The sequence below is a fragment of the Clupea harengus genome, chromosome 2, assembly GCF_900700415.2.
Source record: "Clupea harengus chromosome 2, Ch_v2.0.2, whole genome shotgun sequence".
Taxonomy (NCBI): Eukaryota; Metazoa; Chordata; class Actinopteri; order Clupeiformes; family Clupeidae; genus Clupea; species Clupea harengus.
In genome coordinates this window covers 32,503,185-32,525,413 of record NC_045153.1, presented here as the reverse complement: position 1 = coordinate 32,525,413, position 22,229 = coordinate 32,503,185, and the positions used below count along the sequence as shown (strand labels likewise).

Sequence of the window (22,229 nt, the reverse complement as noted above, 5' to 3'; positions counted from 1 at the left end):
AGCCATAGAGAATGCATTGAAAGCTCTGTTTTGTGAAAAAAATGGATTTAACATGGGAGTCAATGGGAGAGGTCTGGGGCGATTTTCATTTCGCCCCAAATCGCCCCAGAAGGGGCGGAGCCATTTGAAGCACGACTTTAGGCTGACTGAATGACTGTTACATGATTCGACAATGACATACAGAGGCAGATCAGACCATAGACATATATACGTCTATGGATCAGACGGCCTAGTGGTAGAATCCGACCGAAATCGTCATTTACGCGACTTGCAAGGATATTGCGTTTATACAGGAGTTTTTTTTTTTTTTCTTAGGCAGTGCGTCGCCCCAATCGCCCTTATGGACAAGCCGCCCCTGGAGGTAATACATGTTAAGTTTCATGACAATGAGACAATGTGTAGGCAAGATATATGGCATCTACTGAACTTATGCATTTTGATCAAATTTTGAGTGGCTTGTATAATCAGAAGGGATTAACATATTGAAATGTCTTTAAATACATAAGATCAGTGAAGTCCGAAGATGATCCTGAATACGTTTTGGGAGGATGGGCCCAACAGTTTTTGAGAAGATGCCGAAAAATGTTTTGGTGAAAACATAGAGAAAGTAATTTAGAGCAGAAGAGTAGTGAAACAAATGTGACTTTTTTTGTGAGATTTAAATTACGGAATTTTGACTCAGTTTTCAACAAAGCAATTTTCGAGATATTTGTGAAAATGTAAATTTGATGATTACAGTGCCACCTTGAGGTCGATGTGTGTCATTGTGTTTGCCTGTGTAATAGGTGGAATTTCCAACCCACCTGCCAAGTGTGGTGTTTCTAGGCCTTACTGATTATGCTGCCCAGTCACTTGAGAAAATGAGAAAACAATAGGAGGACTAAAGGCATAGCTTTAAAAGCTTTGCTGCTTGGACTCCAAAATATCATTGGAATCTAAGCAGCATGTGCTCCCCAAGTGGCAAAATTATGAAGGATTTCACAGCTTCAACAGGTGAAAGAAGACATTGACACTTAAGGAAATGTATAGTGCCTCCTTCTGGTCTATTTGTTCGAGACTTTGGGATCATCCACACAATGACTTGAAGATCGTTTGTGTTAAGTTTCATAAAAAATAGATGTTGGTGAGGCACAAGACATCTACTCTACTTTGCCATTTCGGTAAAACCTGACAAATGCAAAATCCCTGAATAACCTTTTCAGCCTTGTCTGTAGATGATGTATGCTGAATTTCGTACGAAGCGGATGAACAGCCTCAGACTAGTTTTTTGGTGTTTAGGTAAATGTAAGAGATCTATTTGTAAGTGTTTTTATATTAAGAACATTTTTGTTGGCAAAATATAGGCTGAGGAACAAGAGCAAGGCAATGCCACTTTAAGTTGAACTTTATTTTCCATTCCATTTTAGGTGCAAAGAGGAGTGGACTGCATGAAACCAAGAGTGAGGAAGGGTTGAGATTTGCAGCTCCACCTCCTCTAAGATCTTCCTTTCCCCCATCATGAGCACCGGTGGGAATGGTCGACCTAATGGGAGCTTGCCCCAGACCAAGATCTGCCAATTCAAATTGGTGCTGCTGGGGGATATGGCAGTGGGGAAGTCCAGCCTTGTGCTTCGATTTGTCAAGGGCCAGTTTGATGAATTTCAGGAGACCACCATCGGAGGTAAGCCTAGATCAAGAGGAAAACTTATGCCTTGTGGGTTTGTAGATTCTGGTAGTATTTTTAAGCTTTTTTACATTTTGTACTTTGGGAAGAAAATAGGCTTGAACCCTATTGTTTTGGGGAAGATCAATGGACCTCATTCTCGAAAGATTTTCTTAAGTGTCTTCTTAAATATCTTCTTATGAACTTCGAAACACCAACCTAAGAAAAGATCTCCGCTGGATTCATGAACGCCTGGAAATGTGTTCTTAAACCGCCAAAGTGTGCTTAGCTGTGCACTGATTCTTAGATTGAACGTGCGTTCTCGTACACGTGAATTTGCATACATAAACGCCCCGCCAGCTCCTTATAAGGGCATGCAACTGAAGAGACGTGTGCACAATCCACAGACTCCACAGGCAACGCAAAAGCAACTTCAGACTGATCAAAATCATGTCAAAGCGAGCACCGGTCGAGTAAACGCACTTCACCGGTGAAGGTACTGTTGCAGAATGTAGATGTGTACATTCTATTCCACTATGGCTATATCCACGCGATTGAGTTGAGTGCTTATTTATTTATTTATTCACTGCCATTTTCAGTGTTCGTGTAGTGCTTTTATTTATTTTAAGACAACACAATGTCTTGGTCCCGGAATCATTACTATAAATGTGAAACGTAATTGTTAATGATACAAATATTATCATATTTATTATTATTATTATTATTATTTAAATCTGACAATGTCAATCACCAACGATTTCTCACAAATTCAGCCCTTAAGAACATGGGCGCACTCCCATCTGGCCGATTTACGACTGACTATTTAGCGTTCTTAAATTCTGTTCTAAGTTAAGAACGAATCCCAGATGAGAAAACTTTCATGAATGGCAGAATTGTCCCGGAAACTTCGTAAGTGGAGTTAAGAAGGAATTTCTTCTAAACTTTTTCTCAACTGCATTCGAGAATGAGGTCCAATATTCTCTGCAGACATTAGATCCAGACCTATATATCTGGAAATACCTATCTAGGAATCTCGTTTTTGATAAACCATTCAGAGAACTGGTTTACTGATACACAAGAAAGTCTCAGAAACATTCAACTTTACTAGTTAAACAGATTAATGTTTGTTCAAGCCAAAGGACATCTACATGTGATGACACTAGGGCCATATATCTGTCAGTTTGATCTATTAAGAAGTAAAGAACACAACGCAGAGTCTAAAGTGAACAATGGAGGAACAGTACTGACAGGATTCAGTATGATATTTATGCATTAATGAAGATGATAAGCATCAAGATGTTTAGCACTACTAGTAAATCAGCTACTCTAGGCACATACACCACTTCACTGCAGGGTGGAAACAGAGTACAGAGTGGATATGTGAACATCGTCACTCGCCTCAGACTAAGTGAGTTGCTGTGGTGTAACTGACCGTTTGAATTCAATTCTATTTTCCAGCTGCATTCCTGGCCCAGTCAGTATGTCTGGATGACACAACAGTGAAGTTTGAAATCTGGGATACAGCTGGCCAGGAGCGTTATCACAGCCTGGCACCCATGTACTATCGTGGTGCACAGGCAGCCATTGTTGTTTTTGACATCACTAAGCCGGTATGTAGCCAACAAGAAACTAGAATGTTACAAATTGTGCAACTATAATAAGCTTATCTTGCCTGATAATCCACATACTCATTTTAACCAACTATGGAACTATGTGTTGGCATGATGGAAAAATGACTTGACTGAGTGACACATTAGCTCAGTCATTGTTAAGGTCCTGTCCCCTTGTTTATGTGTTCCATGTGGCTGTTACGTCTTTATTGACTTTTTATGAAGGCCATTACCCTGATTTCCTGGGTCTATATCATACAAAAGCCAATTTCAAAAGGGCAGTGACAAAGTGTGGTAATTGAGGGACAATGATGGGCAATGTTTCCATCAGCCATCAGCGAGCAAAGGTCATGCTTTAAGAGAGAGAACATTTGAATAGTAAACACCAATTTGACCAAAGCACCTCTAGACCATCACATGTCCTCTGCCATGCTTGATAGATGGAGTCAAGCACTCCTCCAGTATCTTTTCATTTGTTCTGTGCCTCAAAACGTTTCTTTTCTGTGATCCAAACACCTCTGTGAGGCATCTGTATCTAAAACTCGTGATTCTGATGTTTTATCCACCTGCACATTTGTGTGTTGGGGCCCCCTGATTCTCTTGGCATCTTGGCTAGAGCAGGTTTTTACAGTTCTGTGAAGGATAAGAGGCACTCCTTGGTGTGATATCTTCGGTTACTTGCCAATTTCTTGTATAGAAGAGCCTTTATTTCTGTAGTATATCTGCCAGGCCTGTTGGTGGCGCTGTAACACTGCTACAGACAACTGAAGAAAACGGGGAAGACGACATGGAGCAAGCGCATAAAGTGACAGAAGACAGAAGTCGGGATCCATCTAGAAATCTTCCGATTGCTGAAAGACTTCTCTACCACCTGAAATCACTGTTACCACAGCCTAACGTGAACCTATTGTGAGCCTGTGAGCACTCAAACAGGACTAGTTAGAAACTTCGCCATAACCCTCGTTTGTGTTAAGTTACCGTTTTGAAACTTCCGTCTAGAATAAATATCTTTTCATGTCAGATTTGCTTATATAGGCTATTGCTGACACTTTAAAAAACGGTTTTGAACAATGGTCTGATGCAAATAGATTAAACAGTGATAGATTAAAGTGTGGCTTGTAAATGTCATCCCTTTCCTAACCAGCTTCTTAACAACATTGATTTAGTTTATGTTGTTGCTGTTATGAAGTGACGCAGTGGGGTTAAGGGTTCAGGCTGAGGTTGCGGGGCGTTCACGTGGGGCAATGACATCATCTTGTCAGAAAATGTGCGGGCGTGACGAAATGTATCCACTCTGGAGCCTGGATCCAAAAAGTTCCGTATTCGGGGACCCAACACGGCGTGTTTGTGTGGAGGGAAGGCAGATCCGACAAAATATTTGTCCGTTTTCAGGCAATCCCCTTTCCGTGTGGACGGGCCCTAAGTTAGCAACTCCTTTGCCAATGTTAAACTGTATTCCTGGAGCTAGAGCAAACACCAGCGCATCACATCTAAAACAAATCACTAATTCTAAAAGCAGATACTCCAAAATTATTATTGGAACAAATTCCAACATCGTTGGACATTCTGACATCGTTGCATGTCCACATGGCTTTGCAGGACTGGTTCTGTCAGTAAGCATGTGTAACGGGCTTAAACAGTTCACGTATTAAATGTTAAATCCTGCATAAATGGGTTTAGCACATTGTATTCCATGTTTGTTCGATGTTGTAGTAACAGCTACAGGAAGAAATGACTGCTGTGGGTAGGTCTGCCATAAAGGTATTCAAAATCATATTATTACCTCCTCCAAGGAGGTTATGTTTTCATTACAATTTGTTGGTTTGTTTGTTCGTCAGCAGGATTAAGCAGAAACTACCTGGCCGATTTTCACGAAACTTTGTGGAAGGCTGTAGCATGGGTCAAGGATGAACCCACAACATTTTGTTGTGGATCAATATCAAGGGTCAGATCCAGGACGTTTTTATTCCACTGTCTTTAACATTGCGAGAGGGCAATTTGGCTTGGCGGAGGATTGCGCTCTCCTAGCTAAATTAGGCTAACATGCTAATGTTAGGTAGTTGACTGGCAGATGCCTCGGAAATCCCATCAAATGTTATTGTTGGTTAGAATAACAGGGTAATCTGATAGTACAGTGTCTAATTTTTAATGTCTATAAATCGAAGTGAAGCGTGTCTGTCTGCAGAGTTTGGTCTGTTTATTTTTCCAGTTGCTGCCATTGCTGTTGCTGGCAGAGATGCTGCACAGACTAATGGGGAATGGGTGGCATTGAGGATACATCCATGATGCCTTCAAAACTGAACATTCTGGGGGCAGTTTGAAGGCATCTTAGGAGACAGGAAAGAGAGTTTGATCCGTTTTTAACGGTCCTTGATGCCTCTCTGAGATATTAAACAGCCTCCTGAGATATCATTTTCCCCCAATTCCCCTATAGTGTGATATTTACCGTTGAATGAGAACTGTTGGACGTGAATGTTATTGAAAATTGATGGCGTAGAAGTGTGATTTGAATGCTGTATGTTTATTTCTAGCACAAGTTTTATCAAAGACAATATATTCAGTCTTTGATATAAGTCAGTCTGTTAAAACGCATAGTTAGCTATTAACATTAGCCAGATACCATAGGCCTAGTTAGCTCTCTGTCAGTACTGAGCTGTTTGCCTTTTTGACATTCAGGATTGAAGAGTTGAACTGGCCACAAGCCAAAGCTGTGTCTTTCTTTGGGTCCAGAAGCACCATGAACTGTTGCAATCATTAAGAGGAAGACACCAGGATTGTGCGGCATGCACTGGAGCAAGAAGCAAAAGCTCTCCATGTGCGTACTGTGAACACTGATGTCATAGTGATCCTTGCAGGCTTATTCCATGATTTAGTTTGTAATTCAACCTTTGACTGACATCTGGGTGGCTTTTGACATGGGCAACATCAAATGTCAACATCAACAACAAATGTGGCTAGGAGAGCCAAAGTCTTGAGTACTTGAGTGTAGCGAAGGGAGAGCGTGGTCACCCCACCCGGACTCGAACCCGGGTCTACAGGGTGCCAAACATGCACTCTGACCGCAGCGAAAAAGAGCCACGCTCAAGGGCATGTCAGTCAGAGCACATACTCATCTGTGGTGACGGATCACATCGTCACATTGAGCATATGCTAGGAGAGCCAAAGTCTTGAGTACTTGAGCATTTGCAGGTTGCGACACAACATCTGCAGTCGATGGTATTGATGAGTAGTCAGATGGGCAGGCCTGGCAAACCTATGATGAAGCAACAGAAATATTTGTGTCTAGCCAAACACCCCTTTCAGCTGCTGGGTGTCGACGGTCAGCAGTTCTAGAAACTGAGAAAGAAAGACTCTGGACGACAAATCCAGTCCTATGAGAATAACTCTTCTGTTGTCATAAGAATCGGGGGATGGAGAAACTGCGTACCATTCCTTCTCTACAGGACTATGAAAGGGTCGAGGAATCGGGGTCATAGGTGCCAGTTTGGTTGACATTTCCAGAGGTCTCCGGAGCATGCGGAGAGCTGATCAAATGCTCTTGGAAAGGGGACTGTTCCATGTGCAAATGTGTTGTTTACAGTTTTAATGGAGTAAAAGAAAATTATATATGATCAGGTATATGAATGAGACATCAATTATATCAAATTCATTTTTGATATCAATAGATTTCATATATTGTAGGATCTTGATTGGCCTAATGTTAGCATAGGCTGAATTTGAAAAACCTGTTATCATGGGTGTTATCAACATGTTATAATTTAATTCATTTTAATTTGATCCTCGTATGAAAATGATTTCTTATGGAAAGATTTGGGGCGACAGTGGTAGTTCTAGTTCGATCCCGATTTCTCCTGACCAAGTGTCAAAGTGTCCTTGAGCACGACGCTGAACCCGATATGCATGTTTAGATAGAGATAATATTGCTTAACATGTAACATAACGTATAATTTAATGTGTCTTAAATATACCTGCCGTTATTAATTAAAAACAAAACATCTTGCAATATCTTCTAGGGGCTCCTAGGATAAATTATGTAATCGACTCAAAGGATCATGCAAAATCAGTATCAATCATTTCACTACAACTAACTGTTGTAGTAATTAGACTAGCTATCCCTTCTAAAATATAGGCTAAACAGTGGGCCCTGACCACATTATATAAGTATAAAGTAGGCTATAAGCTCATCAACAGTACCGTAACGGAAACACGTGAGGCCCCCCCCCGCAGAATAACCCTGAGAGGGATTGATTGTTTAGGGTTCTCGTTCTCTTCCTTTGCCCTCAATCTAACAATGCATGTCCTGCCCCCCACCCCACACTTTGGGTACCACTGCATTAGATCAATGTGTTGGCACTGTACTCCTTCCTTTTCAAACCTTTACTGCATGTTGCAGGAGACATTTGAACGTGCCAAGGCCTGGGTGAAGGAGCTGCAGAGACAAGCCAGTCCCAACATAGTGATCGCCTTGGCAGGGAACAAGGCAGATCTGGCTGAGAAGAGATTGGTGGAGTATGAGGTGTCTTCTGCTGCTTTGGTTCTTCCAAAAAATGTGGTACTGCAGAATTTAGATGACACCGTGACATTCATGTGAAATTGTATTTGCATTTCATTGTTTCAGGATGCCCAGACATATGCAGAAGACATTGGTTTACTCTTCATGGAGACGTCGGCCAAGACCGCCATGAATGTCAGTGATCTGTTCTTTGCCATCGGTTAGCATCATATTTACTTGAAAACTATGCACATAATCCATAAAATGAATTAAAAGACTTACTGCATGAAATGTTTAGACACGGAGTGACTTTTGGACCAGATCCATCTCACCAGATGCTGGAAAAATGTACCTTACCTTTTGGAGAACACATCAGAAATGAGTGTCCTTAGTAACTCAGATATCATTATGGTAAGAGTGCTACATTCTTCTTTTTTCCCATTTAGTGAGGATGTTAAACAAAATGCCAACGTAATGATACCTTATTCAAGGCTAATATGACATGAATATGCAAGATGTGGTCTAGGCTACATATTTGTTTTCCAAATGAATGGGATGCTTATTATAAAATTCTGTCACGGTTCTGGGCCCGTATTCACAAAGCATTTTAAACTTAGAAGTAGCTCCTAACTTGCTGACTTGTAAGGGATCCAAAACCACCTATTCATTGCCAAAAATGAATTGACTGACATTTTATCGTAACTAGCTCATCAAACGCATCATACAGCTACAGTTTGAAAAGTGTACAAAGATAGTTTGTAGCCAGTCATATTTATTTCTTGTTCTTTGCGGTAGACTATTAAGCCCATGTCTACTCACTAGCACAGACCTTCTCACTCATCAACCAATCATAGTGGTCTTTGAAAGCAAGCTTGTGTATGAGACTTGACGTCAGCCATAGCAACTGAGTCTAGTAGTTTAGGAATTCTTGCTTTCCCTTAGCTGGTCTCAACAGTTTTGTGAAGTGGGTTTAGGAGAATTTCAGTTAGAAACTTTTAGTGCGATTTAGGATTACTCTTAATGGTAATATAAAATGTGTTGTGAATACTGGCTCGATTCTCTTGCACAAGTAGCAAGCAAAACAGCAATTATAGCTGTGATGTGCGTATCTGACAAGGACCACAGAGTTGGCGTACCGAAAGTAGTGAATGAAATCACGTCTGCTGTCAAAGCTGCCACATGACCTACGTGCACAGTTCAAGTGCTATGTCAACCCCATACGGACACCAATCCCCACATTGCTTGACTCTGCCGACTGGCTGGAGTGTGAGGTCCATGTTCAGGAGGATGAAGTGCCATTCACTCACTCCACAGCACCACTGGACAGACACACACAGAAACACACACACACACACACACGCACACACACTCCACACTGGAGGGGGGACTGGACCGCCAGAGAGGTGCCAAGGCGACGCAGAGCTTGAAGATGGCGAAAGTGTGCCTATACATTGGCAATACGAACATGGAGACGTACGCCATACTGGACGACTGATCAGAGCGCACAATCCTCCTCCACAGTACTGCTCAGCAGCTGGGTGTTCAAGGACGGAGTGAGGATCTGGCGCTCAGAACCATACGTCAAGACATCAAGGCTGTGCCAGGGAGGTCAGTTTCCGTTTCTGTCTCACCAGCAGGTCACCCTTAGAAGCGGTTCCGGATACAGCATGCATTCACCTCAGCAGAGCTTGGCCTCTCCACTCATTCACACCCAGTAAAAGCCCTGCAGAAGACCTATCGCCATCTCAGAGGTCTGCCTCCATGCATTCAGTCAGGCCCAACCGCTGCTCCTCATCGGTTCTGACTATCCCCATCTCCTCACCCCAGTTGAGCGAGTGCACCTAGGCCCACCAGGAGGACCAGCTGCACTGAAGACACACCTCAGTTGGACACTGCAAGGCCCTGCCAAGGTCCTCATGCATCAGTCCTCCACCCCCCAGTGTCTACTCGCTAGCGTTTTGACTCCTTCAACTGAGCTTCTCCATCATGTGACTCAGCTCTGGCAGATGGATGTCCTGCCTTACCGGAATGAGAAGCTCATCACACGGTCCAAGCAGGACACAGCAGCTGTCAGAACACTGGCGGAGAAGCGAGTCAGGGTGGCGGTGGATGTCAAAGCAGGACACAGCAGCTGTCAGAACACTGGCGGAGAAGACAGTCAGGGTGGCGGTGGATGGCGTTAGCCGATATGCTAACCCCCTCTTGTGGAAGGAAAGGGTGTTCCGCTTCTTCAAGCAAGCAAAGAGTCTGTACTGGGCCACCTGCGTGGGACTGAGAAACGGCTGTCTCAGGATCCGGTCCGCGCAGAGACATACAGTAAGGAGGTTAGGACGTTACTGGATGCTGGCTACATAAACAGACTCCCCCCTGCTGCAGTCCAATGCATGGTACATTCCACATCACATGGTCCAGCACAATGGCAAGGACCGCATCGTCTTCAATTTTTCATTCACATACCAGGGTGACAGTTTGAATGAGCAACTCCTTCCAGGTCCCACACTACACTAGGTTCATCCTTGCTGGGCGTTCTGCTCTGCCTCAGACAGTACTCCACTGCATTGAGCAGTGACATCAAGGGGATGTTCCATCAAGTCCATCTCCTGCCTCAGGACAAGCCCTCAAGCCCTTCCAGCGCTTTCTCTGGAGCAAGGCAGAGCTCTCGACGTGTACCGAACGGCAGCACCTGCCATTCATACAAGGTGCAGTCCCTGTTGCGCAACCTTCGCCCCTCCAGAAACATACTAGAAGAGCCCTCAGTTTCCCTCCTGTCACAGAGAGCACTTTGGGATTCAATCACATCCCCCTCCTTTTCAAACATTTTCGTCAAGCCATTTACGTCACCGTAGCAGAACTTCAAAACCGTCGCTCCTTAAACTTCCTAATAATATTAGTCAGCCTGGGGTGAGCTTGTGAAAATTGGAGCTGAAACTACACAATAAGGTAAAGGCAGCTTAAGTGAGTGAGGGGTGTACACCCGCATACCACGTTGACTACAACATGCAAGTGAGTACAAATAGGCCTAGGCTATTTCAGCCACGTACATACACGAGGCCCTAGTTCTTCCTGTTTAGTTAATGCTACCTTGAGTAGATGAGGCTGTTCTGATTTTCTGAGATTTGTAGGCTCTCCCTGGGATGTGTGTTTGTGTTTTGTTTGTTTAGGGAAGAGTGAGCTCATATTATTAAACAGTAGAAAAGGACTGTAATATGCCTCAAGGAATATATTCATAACATTACCATCACCCAAACAAACACAAATAAAACCCTCTGTTATTACTGGCAGCTGAAGTTGTTGGAGCAGCACCTGTAACAAGAGGGAGGCGTGACTTGGCCTTCCCCCTGTTATCTGGGACAAAACTAGCGTGTTAACAACTAATTAATTAGCCAACTTTAGCAACCTAGCAAAGTAAAAGCTATTTTTGTTTGCTGCAAAGTGACAATTACATTTTACACAATGTGTCCTTACCCAAGAACAAATGCAAACATCCTTGTATATCTTTTTTATCCTTGTTCAGTTTTTGTTTGGGAAACGGGATAGGCCATATTTCCCAACCCTATTTTAAGGTATATTTTACCAGCACCAAACTGTAAAATGACATTAAATTACATTAACCAATTTGACATTTGACAAGTATTTGGTCCAGAAGCCACTGTCTATAGTCCATAGTCCATTGTTGTTCAGAAACTACTGAAGTCATGCAACTTGTAACATATTATCAAGAGACCTTAGTAAAGGCTAAAATTCAATGTTTCTTTTCGGTCTATATTTTTTCCCTCAGCGAAAAAGATGCCAAAAACAGACTCCCAGAATCTCACACACTCTGCACGAAATAGGGGAGTTAACCTCCAAGATCCGGATTCCCAGTCTTCCCAGAGGTGCTGCGGAAACTAAGTCCTCTGCAAATCGCCTCGCCAGCTGAGAAGCCGCCAAGCCCAGATTCCCCCATTGTACACCCACCATCCGCTATGACAGATGTAGAGTTTCGGACACTAAAAGTTTTTTTCCCCCCATCATCATTCCCAGCTATGTTATGACTGTACAGGTTGATAATCCGGTGTGTCAATGTAAGGATTCAGAATGAGTAACTCATTTTAGTAACCATCATTACTAGGTCAAAATGGAAAGTGAGAAATGTACCAGGAGAGGCCAGCTGTATGTCTACCTTGCAGTGATATTTTTTCCTTTTCCTGGCCTAAGACCTAGTTGTATATAAGTGAAGGCACTCAGTGTTCTGAAAAAGATCCAGAGCCACTAAGGCTCAACCAAATGTGATTATTTTGTTTTAACCACAAGGCTGCTCCAAAAGTAATGTTCTTAATTGTACTTCTTGAGAAATGGGTGTAAAATGTCTTCCTGATATCTTGTTTTGAGTGACCCCTGCTGACTTCCTAGTAGAGCTAATGCTTGTTCACTGTTTGGCCACTGACTGTGTCACCTTAATCTCTCCCTTCTTCTCCATCCACCATATGATTATTTAACACCAACATGTCTGTGTACATTTGCAATCAAATGTATTCAACCCACTTAACCTTAACTGGCTATCTGCTGTTATGAGTGCAGTCATGAAACTAAATCAACTTTAATGCCCAAGTTTTTAACTAATACACTTAACAGCGAGTTCACACGCAGTTCAAACCAAAAAACTTCACGTGCAAAATTATTCAACCCTCAAAAGTCAGTTTTACTACACTACGTGATCTAAAACAGCGCACCTCAAGCAAGCGTGCGCTCACAAGCTTGACACCTGTTATCCTGTTACCTCCGGAGTCCCATTCCTCACAAGCAATAGCTTCCATCTTAGTCATATTCTTTGGCTTCTGTGCTGCCACCTGATTCTGTAGTGCTGCACTGCATCCCAATAAAGACGGGATTCTAGGGATTCAGATGGCTGACCCATGACATGTCAGGTCTGATAACTCAGTCAATCTGTGGCTGATTGGATAGTGGTTGGAGGCACATTATCTTGTTGAAGACCCTTTACCAATCGGTGTCTTGGGACAGGAAGAATCATGGAACACTTTTGGCCGTTGCCTTTCATATAATGCTACACTGCTACTCAGCTTGAGCACATACCTTAGATGTGTATATATACGCCGCACACACTTAATCACAGCTTAGAAATAAAGTGTCATTATATAGCTTGTCCAAGGTTTAAATTATGTATCCTTACTTGGACTGGTTATGTATTACATTATTGAATAGGGTTTCAATAATTTTGCACGCAGTTTGTGGAGAGAATGATTCTGACCCATGTTCTCATAACCATCCAAATCATCTTAATTATATATGATACTAGGGCCTCCATTTATGTATTTTAATTAACTTTTACTCAAAATGTTGAGGGTTAAGGGGGTTCAATGATTTGAATTGTAAATGTTAAAGAAGGAATGGGGGTAAAGATGAAATCACATAAACATGTCCACATATAGACACACACACACAAGCTTCTGAAAAATCACAATATGTCACATATAAACTCATGGAAGTCTTTGTGTGACTTGTCATGGTTTGTGTGTGTATATATATATATATATATAAAAAATCCTCCCCCATTTCTTCTCTGAATCACGATAATTCAGTTACTGAAAAGTGTCTATGTGTGTATACAACACACACACACACTAGGACTGGTAAGTATTTTGCTTGATGCCCAAGAAAACGAGAGGTATCCATCATTTGTTGTAATTGGTTGCTTTTTGTCCGACAGTGACAATGTGGTGTAAAAGTCTAAACAAGTGAAGGCCCACAGTGGAAGCCTGGAGAAAAGTGCCTATTTGTGTCCCTCCCCCACCACCACCACCACGTTTGGGTTTCCTTGAGTGGTAATTCAGTTAATGTGACTTTTAGAATAAACATGGACTTTGTTGAATGTGGATGTGAGAAACCTATCTGTGTGTAAGTAAATTACTTTTAAAGTGTTAAAGGAAAGTGCGAGGCTAACACACGGCTACGTGTTTGACTTCTTTTGAAGACAAACTGGCCGCTCATTTAATGACGACATAACAACTCCAGTGAGTTTGAGATCAATAAATACTGTGCAACACTGTTTTTCTTTTTTTTTCTTTTTTATTCGTTCATTCTTGTCTTTGATGATACTGAAGTAACAATTTGTGCAAATGTGTGTTTAACTATAATAAATGCGCGAATTGGGTCTATTTTAAACAAATGCTGCGTCATTAAATCTGAAACTTCAAGTTATAGCCATTACCACAGCCAATATCTATAGCAATTACTGCAAGAATATTTCCGTATTATGGCTTACATTGAGAATCTGAACAACGTGAAATAAAGTTCTCCTGCTTAAGATATTAACAACCACAATAAAAAAAATAGCCTGAAAATGTATCCACTCATGTTAGAAAATCATTCAAATATGGCCTATTTTGACATAAAAAAACAACAACATGGGATGAGTATGTCTACAATCCATTAAAATATGAAATACTGGCAGACAGACAATTTAGCATTTTGACAAAATAATCTAACCAACCAACAGAGCAACCTGAAGATTCAATGTTCATCATCTCCATCGTCGTCCTTGGCTATGTAGATTGTCTGGTTTCTTCTCTTAATCTTAGGGGTTGTGGTCTTGCCTACATCCTTTTCATCACTGGAACGTTTGTGGACTTTGGGTGGTTCAGTGTCACACTTCTCTTGGACTTTGGGTGGTTCAGTGTCACACTTCTCTTGGACATTGGGAGGCTCAGTGTCACACTTCTCTTGGACTTTGGGTGGTTCAGTGTCACACTTCTCTTGGACTTTGGGTGGTTCAGTGTCACACTTCTCTTGCACGTCCAAGTGAGGGAGGTTCTGGGAGTCATAGGTGGACTGGGTGGGCAGAGGAAGTGTCAATGAGCGGGAACCTGGGGACTTGACTACTTCAGCCTGGGTGGAGGAAGAGGGTGGGAGTACATGGACTTGTGACCCTGAGGGCAGAGAACTGAATTCGTTGTCAATATCCGCAACAACAACAACTACCTTCTCTGGAACAGAGTCACTTGGTACCTTTTCACCAGTTCCTCCATCATCATCATCTGCGTCCTCATTCCACTCATCCTCAATGGTAATCTCATCTGGGTTATAGGAGGCTGAGAGCTCGGATGAGTCAGTGGGGGTTGCGTTAAAGTCCTCACAACTGCCCGAGTTGTCGTCAGCTTCTCTCTTTGCACTCTGTTTGAACTGGCTGATCTGCCCAGCCTGAGCATATATGTCAGAGAGTCCGAGGGTGGCACACAGTTCTGTGGTCTGGGGGTTAATCCCATAAAAGGGCTGTGTATAGGGCTGAGGCTGGCTGGGGTTGTATGAAGGGACCGTCAGAGAGAAGTTCTCAGGGATGCAGAGGTCACCCCCTAGGTCTTTCACAACTTCCATCATATCAGCTTCGGAAACAGTGAAGTCCCACCTGAGTGCAAAGAACACTGACATTTAGACACTTAACACCAAAAGCAAATACAAGATTTTGTTGCACACCTACTTAACATTTAAACATGAGACTTTCACTGGCTAGTCCATAGAGAGTTTAGCCCAGTTGACTGCAAACCAACTTTTCAGGTTTTGAACCAATTCATGTTTTGTCTAAATGCTTAGAATGGGTTGTGTTCTTTCGGCTTTGGGCGCTCCGCAAAAACACTGAGTGTTTTTTCTGTGACTTAGTCTTCCTATGGCATTGAAAACCCAAAAGGTACCACCATGAAGCTAGTAAGACAGGAGCAGTCAGGAACTTCCACAAAACCTGTTCATATTGGTCTTATTTTTTACCTAGCATTCTAATGGTGGTATATATATATATATATATATATATATATATATATATATACACACACAGTATATAACGGTGGAATATCTAGTTTTGTTTTGAAATTAAAGTCGGTCAAAATGAAAAGTCACCACAGATAATTTGGAGTGTATCGGCCACTAACTTTGCATGTAGTCCGTTGTCCTCAGGAGGCAGCCAGATACTGGGGGAAACGTTCTGTAAGCCGTCGGTGGCTTTGAGGATAGCCAGCCATTCTGGGTCATACTCCAGGTTCTCAGAAGATCCTGGTCTCTCTGCCAACTCAAGAACCTGAAGAAAGGGGACGGCCAGATCACCACCACACATACAAACAGAGAAAGAACACAACAGCATTTTATTTCCACAACTTCTGCCAGATGCATCAAGAGCTGACAACTTTTGAATACAGTTTTTATTTCCAAACAAACTTCAAATGAAACCTTCAAAAGGTCTGCAAACTGAAAGTGTGTTTCTGAACATTGATCCACTCAAGCCACTCTTAATAGTTAGTTGCCATTATATATAAGATGGTTAATAGGATGTTGTTGGGTGGTTACCACAGTATACAAGATGGTTACCAGAATTTGATTTTGTTTTCAATCGTTTTGATTTACATGGTGGTCAATATTAGGAATGTGAACATCTACCTATCCAAAAGCTGACTTCTTGACTTTCTGTTAAACTTTGACTTTTCATTAAACCTTTAAATTAAAGTAACACTATGGAGTTTTTGGGGCCACAAGGTAGGGGCTACTTTCTGCTGGACTATTCAGTAACTTATTTGCTGTCTTTTCTTTGTCTTGCACATGTTGGCTAGCTTGCCAATAACTTTCCTATCACAATAACATTACAAAGAAGCCGACGCGAGAGCACTTATTACTAGCATCAATGTCCAAGCGTGTTATAACAAGCTTGCTAACATCGCTAATGAGATGTCTTGCTAACGGCTAAACTTAGTGAAACCTGTTGAAATTTGCTTACTTTGTTTACGACAAACAACAACTTCCCTAACACAGTCAAACATCAAGCAAGTGCAACACAAGACAAAGCAAGAAAACAAATAAGTTACCGAATAGTCCAGCAGAAAGTAGCCCCCTACCTGGCGGCTCCAGAAACTCCATAGTGTTACTTTAATATGTTGGTATTAGATAATAAGGCTATTTTACAAATAATAAGCCAATCAGCGTGGTCCATTTTCACACCTTTGTCGGACCAAATTACAATATCTCCTCTCCCCATGTGCTACCGCAGCTCATTTTAACATCTCCTGTTCTTTTTCTTCTTCTATTGTTTATGGTTGACAATATCCTGTCTCACTTTCCTGTAATTGGTCTGAAAGTCCGAACCATCCACAAAAGTGTTCACACTGCAAATTAACCATACCATGGTTCAGTTTGATCAAGGCCAAGACCACCTCTTGTGGTTCGAGTGAAGTTGAACTGAAATTTGTTGTGCATGCTTTACAGTGCAACGGCTTGATGCCAGACACTGCACATTCAAAAGATAGTGATGTTTAAATCATTCTCAGAATTCATTACATAAGCCATTTTAAACAAAAGGACAACTGCATACCAGTGAGTTAATTAACTGAATTAAGCAGCTGGTCCCCAGTATTGAAGAACTCTTGAAAAGCTGACTTGAAGTAATAAAATCCACCTTACTTTACTACAAAATAAGGCCATGATATTTTAATTCAATTTATATAGAGCCAAATCAACAAAATCAAATTGTCTCAAGGTGCTTTACAGAGCCCAGAGCCTGAACCACATCCACGGTTGGAAATTGTTACATAAAGAAATAATAATATGTTTCACCTCAATGCATTTAAATTTCGAAACCTTTGCGGCACAGACTCTCACGTTTAAATGCCAATCAAACAATTAAAAGAATTCAAACTGCATTGAGGATTGCATTGACACTTCATGCATTTTGCATTGCAAGCTTAAAAATGTGCACATTGAATTGCCAAAACTTCCGTACACTACGGTTGTATTTAAATAATTCAGCTTTTTGCACATCTTTATATGGGAACACAATCATTATTGACCACACTGTATTATATACCCAAACCACACAGCTTTGCAGTAAGTAGCCTACATGGTAGCATATTTAAGGGGAGCACAAAGGTCTGTGGTAATGGCCAACTGTGGTGAGACAGTCTGAGCGTAAATGGCAAGGCCGATTTTTCATCCCAATTCAGCCCTGGGCATCTCACTGCATCTTCGAGTGCTAATGGTGACCTCTTTATTTTCAATTGCACAACTGTTGGAAATTCTACTTTGGTCAGTCGGAAACATTTGTCTAGTAGAATATCAGTAATGGGGTACACCACAGATACAGATACGACAATACACAGACCAGACAATACAGTGGTGGCACATTTTAGGCCAGGCAGCAGGAACTTCAATGACATGCAAGCTAGTGGCAGTAGGGTCTAGCAAGAGCACTAGCCTTTTGTGAGTTTCATACAGTCACTGCTCTAGTAAGCATTCCAACAAAGCATGATCTCCAAAGCCTGGCTTGTAAATGTGATGTGTTGGAAGTGAGCGATGACAGCACACACACCAACAACCGTGTGACCTTCTGTAAACTATTGCTTTGCACTGGATGCAGTGAGCTGAAATGTCTGGACAAAACACTGGTGACTACATAGATAGATATCCACAACACAGATATCACAAGAGCTGAAAGCGGTTTGAAGTCATTACGCGGGCGATATTTGCGAAGGGGGAAGCCCAGCAAACTTGGGCAAATATCGCCGCGTAATGACTTCAAACCGCTTTCAGCTCGTCATCCTGCTTTCACTTCAACAATAATGCTCTGAGGATGGATAGATCAACCAGATTACAATCCAATTTTTAAAAACACCCACTCATGGATCTAGTCCAGACGAGTTTAGACGAATCAATTGTTTTCTTTTCTTTCTGAAGGGCGAAGCCCAGCAAACTTGGGCAGGTGCTCTAATAACCAGACCCAAAAAGCTCATCATGGTCACAGTTGAAAGAAAAATTGTCCTCAATGATTGTAAATGGACAGGATCTTAAAGCTCTCTTTCTGTTAGCTAGCTAGCTAGCTTTGATATTTAGCATCAGTGAACTTGGTTCTTGAAGTTTTGTGAACACGATTGACTTAATTGGCACATTAGTACATTTCAACCAATCATAGTAACAGCACAGCATCAATGTTTTAATTGGCTAGATGTTATCGCACCAATGATGCTCTTTGTGCACACACTCACCCTTGACCTTCTAGAAAACACACAATATGGGCACATTTAAGCGCTTGTGGAAGTAAACGTGTTAAATATTACTTGATGACTACTTATTACTTTAAACCCTTTTAGCAACGTCCACACCTGAGTAAACAAAATGGAAACAGGAAAAAAAAATGTAGTCAAATGTTGTAGAGTGTAGACAAAATGCTCACCTGTAGAAAGTCCCTGTGAGGAAGACATTTATCCAGGGACAGGAACTTTGTAGTACGAGGTCCATTTTGACCCTTAGCCTAAAGGGAATAAAACTTTGATAAGGAAAAGTACAAAACAGGCAAGGAGGAAGGTCATCAGCATTCTTAAAACATTCTGCAATTTCATGTACTGTAGGGGATACAAGCAATTACATTCAAGAAGCATTATCATTTTTGTCCAAAGCTAACAAGCAAAACTAGCTAAAAGCAGTCTTGTTATAGGATGAAATTGACTCCAGTCAACTGCTGTGCACAGGGTACGTCATGGCAACAGAGTTATGGCTAAATGGAGATACAGCCTTCCTGGTTTAAGATTCCTTTAATGGCTTTACCAGCACTAGAGCACCACCAAACCCTCCCATGTCCTCTGGTGTGTGAGAGAGTGTGCCAGGGACTCCTGGAGCATCTCTTCATCTCTTCTGTGCCCCACACAGTTTCTTCCCTGTGATTCAAACCCCTCAGCTTAGATTTGTCTGGGACTTTTTGAAACCATTTTTCACTCAGTATCTTATCCTTTTGTCCAGTTTGGTCTTTTCCCTTCACTGGTCACACTGCCTAGAAGGCCAGCATTCCATAGCCTTTTCACTATTGACGGTAAGACTAGTGATTTCTGGGTACTATTTAATAAAGCTAGCTAAGGACCTGCAAGGCATGTTTCTCATCTGTTGCCAAATTGTGACTAGTTATCCAGCATGTTATCTGCACAATAATGAACTACTTTGGCAACTCGGTCACCTTATTTTAAGTTGCTAGGGTACCAGTCATAAATGTGCTGAAAGCCAAGGTTGTTTCAAAGCTACAGAAACAGGGTGAGGTGGGACACAATGTTTTGTTTGATTCAGTGCAAGATTCAATTCAATTGTTTCAATTAGCATCTGAGCCTAATGAATGTAAAAAAAAATTGGGGGGTGCAACCGTTCGTTTGACCCTCTCCAATAACAAACACCATGTTCCCTGATGCTACGGAATGGGAACCATAGGGAAAGAAATGTACAGAAAATAATACAGATAAAAACATTATCTGGACCGATAATAGTCAAACATATTGAATGTTTAAAACTATATAAATTAAAAAGGTGTTTTTTTCCCCTTGGAATGGATATTTTTGCCATCAATTGTCATATAAACGTTTCAAGAAATAACAAATGAATGCATTCTGAATACATGTTCTATATTTTTTTGAGTTCATAACCCGAAACCCACAATTCAAACAAACCCAAGAGTCTGATAAACGCTTGCTTCGCTTTGAGTGGGCGTGTGGAAATAGCGCAACACACTGGACTAGCGAGCTAGTTAGCAAGCTATCTAGTGGCCAAGGCCATCCAAGTTTTTCTTTTTAGCTAATTAAACGACCGAACAAATTAATGGGATATAGAATATTGCTTCGTCACTTCGCTGGCATATAAACGGGCCGTCACTCACAAAAAGGCACAGTTGCACAAACAGTTCACAGACCCCTTTGTCTTTGGTCATATCTGTCCGTCCGTCCGTCCGTCAGAACAAGGCAACTGCTTCCTTCCATATGTTGTAATAGAGATATGGTTTGAAATATGATGTGGATTATTGGCCGTGTCTACAATGGAATATATAGTAACTTACCTCATGCTCCATATGAGCAGCAAACTTGACATGAAGGTGTGCTGAGAACCAGTAGGATGGTTTCAAGTGGGCCAGGAGCTCAGCTGCAGCAGGACTACCCAGGGTACTGGATTCAACCTCTTGTTGAAGGAATTTCTTCTTCCTGATCAGTTCCTGAATGCAGCCATAATGGTAGATTCCCTGGGGCCAGTCATGGGTCAGAAAGACATCCATGGGCATCTGGAGCTAAAATCAATGTCTACATTAGAATTATGTTCAGATTAAAAGAATTGGCCTACTTGTGTTAAAGTGTTACGTTTTCCAGAGTATGGAGTATTTATCTGACAAAAAAAAACACCTGCTTGAGTTTGAAGACATCAACGTTCCTGACGTGGTAGACGCTACGCAGTGTCTCTGGACTGTAAGGCGGAAACTCATAGTGCCCTAAATAACATGAATGTTACACATTTACCATGAACATGACTACAACAATTCTGTATAGGAAACACACACTTCAGGGAGTTTGCATGAGTCACTGACCTTTCCTATAATCATGGAATTTGAAGATTCCCGACAGGCCACCAATACGGATCCCTTTGTAACGTACCACACCTGCATAGCCTGGGAAGCAAAGAAGCCAGCCATTTTGCTATATTTCACACAAGTGTACAACAAAACATTATAGCTTTGACTTTGACTTTTTAATCTTTACCCATATAGTAGATATTAGGAGCTACCCAGCCTCCGTAAGAAAGCTCTTGAAGATGGTTGGAGGCTTCATGGTTTCCGCCAATAAAGATGGTTAGGATAGGGGCTTTCTTTTCGCCAGAGTAGTATCTAAATTAAGCATGAAGCACACATTAACAACATATTGTAAACAACCACTTTAAATAAATAACAGTGTAAAATATAGAACTGACTTGTAGAAGGTTTGCATTTGCCGATATTTGTTCGGCACAGCCATGCACTTCATGTCGCCCTCATTGCGTACGGCCTGGAAATCCCCGCAGCAAATTAGCAGGTCCACCTTAAGGCCCTCTCTATCTTCTAAAAAACGAATGGTCTCGTAGATTTTGTCCAGCTCGCCATGACAACAACCCTCCACAGCTATCTTCATGTCTGGAAAGAAACCAGCGAGAATAAATAAAAGCGTCAGCTAGGCTAACACCATAAGATGCAAGCAGGTGGTAGAGTCAGATCATTTCGTAATGCAATAGAGTTCATGAGCTCCATTACGTTTACAACATTATGGACAATACGATCATTCCTAAACCTAAATAGAGAAACCAAACATCACCTAGTCTGTTAATTTTTTTAAATTTGCAACTTGATGGTAGGTATCTTGAATAGAGGCTAACGTTAGCAACCTTGCCGCTCGATTACATTAGCTGGCTAGCCATATGGGCAGACACCAAATAAGCCTCTCGTTAGCCTTCATCATATTTGGTTTTAATCATATTTATTATTAATCGTGTGCCACGTCTGGTATGGTGTATATGTGAAAGTTTCGCTAGACAGCGGTGAAATAGTATAACTTACTTGAGGCTGAGTGATAGTTCAAGAATCATACAACAATTTCGTGAATCATTTTTTTCACCTCTCAGTCCAATACAGTCCGATGTTTATGCCAGGTGTGAGTAAAGGTAGTTACCAGTCATTTTGAACACG

General features: G+C 41.7%; 2 protein-coding genes across 6 annotated transcripts in view; one reads left to right on the top strand and one right to left on the bottom strand.

Moving 5' to 3' along the window:
• Positions 1-13,790, top strand: part of rab5b (RAB5B, member RAS oncogene family) — a 19,911-nt gene extending 6,121 nt beyond the window's left edge. For 2 of the 4 annotated variants that reach the window (XM_031561322.2, XM_012819794.3), the window contains 5 exons: positions 1,407-1,660; positions 3,101-3,252; positions 7,646-7,768; positions 7,871-7,939; positions 11,523-13,790. In XM_031561322.2, coding sequence (XP_031417182.1) covers positions 1,498-1,660; positions 3,101-3,252; positions 7,646-7,768; positions 7,871-7,939; positions 11,523-11,663 — 648 coding nt within the window. In that variant the 5' untranslated portion in view covers positions 1,407-1,497 and the 3' untranslated portion in view covers positions 11,664-13,790. Of the gene's footprint in view, positions 1-1,406; positions 1,661-3,100; positions 3,253-7,645; positions 7,769-7,870; positions 7,965-8,042; positions 8,156-11,522 lie in introns of those variants that run through there. The other 2 variants (XM_012819793.3, XM_031561332.2) reach the window with 2 other exon arrangements.
• dbr1 (debranching RNA lariats 1) lies at positions 13,791-22,229 on the bottom strand. Of its 2 annotated transcripts, XM_031561313.2 has the most exons (10): positions 22,101-22,229; positions 21,482-21,680; positions 21,274-21,398; positions 21,102-21,182; positions 20,920-21,005; positions 20,583-20,807; positions 18,945-19,022; positions 15,664-15,809; positions 14,526-15,146; positions 13,791-14,492 (listed from the first exon to the last, which is right to left on the bottom strand). In XM_031561313.2, the coding sequence occupies exons 2-10, from the start codon at positions 21,676-21,678 to the stop codon at positions 14,255-14,257; spliced, it is 1,797 nt and encodes a 598-aa protein (XP_031417173.1). In that variant the 5' UTR covers positions 21,679-21,680; positions 22,101-22,229; the 3' UTR covers positions 13,791-14,254. The 2 variants fall into 2 exon arrangements, with proteins under 2 accessions (XP_031417173.1, XP_031417168.1); XM_031561308.2 differs by having other exon boundaries at positions 13,791-15,146.

What these genes read in the sequence shown, in the direction of transcription:
- dbr1 (XM_031561308.2), bottom strand. Translation starts at nt 21,678, where the DNA reads ATGAAGATAGCTGTGGAGGGTTGTTGTCATGGCGAGCTGGACAAAATC. An exon ending in CAAATGCAAACCTTCTACAA is followed by an intron (nt 21,399 to 21,481) that starts GTCAGTTCTATA and finishes TGCTTAATTTAG; the next exon opens with ATACTACTCTGGCGAAAAGA. An exon ending in CTCACAGGGACTTTCTACAG is followed by an intron (nt 15,810 to 18,944) that starts GTGAGCATTTTG and finishes CCCTTTCTTCAG; the next exon opens with GTTCTTGAGTTGGCAGAGAG.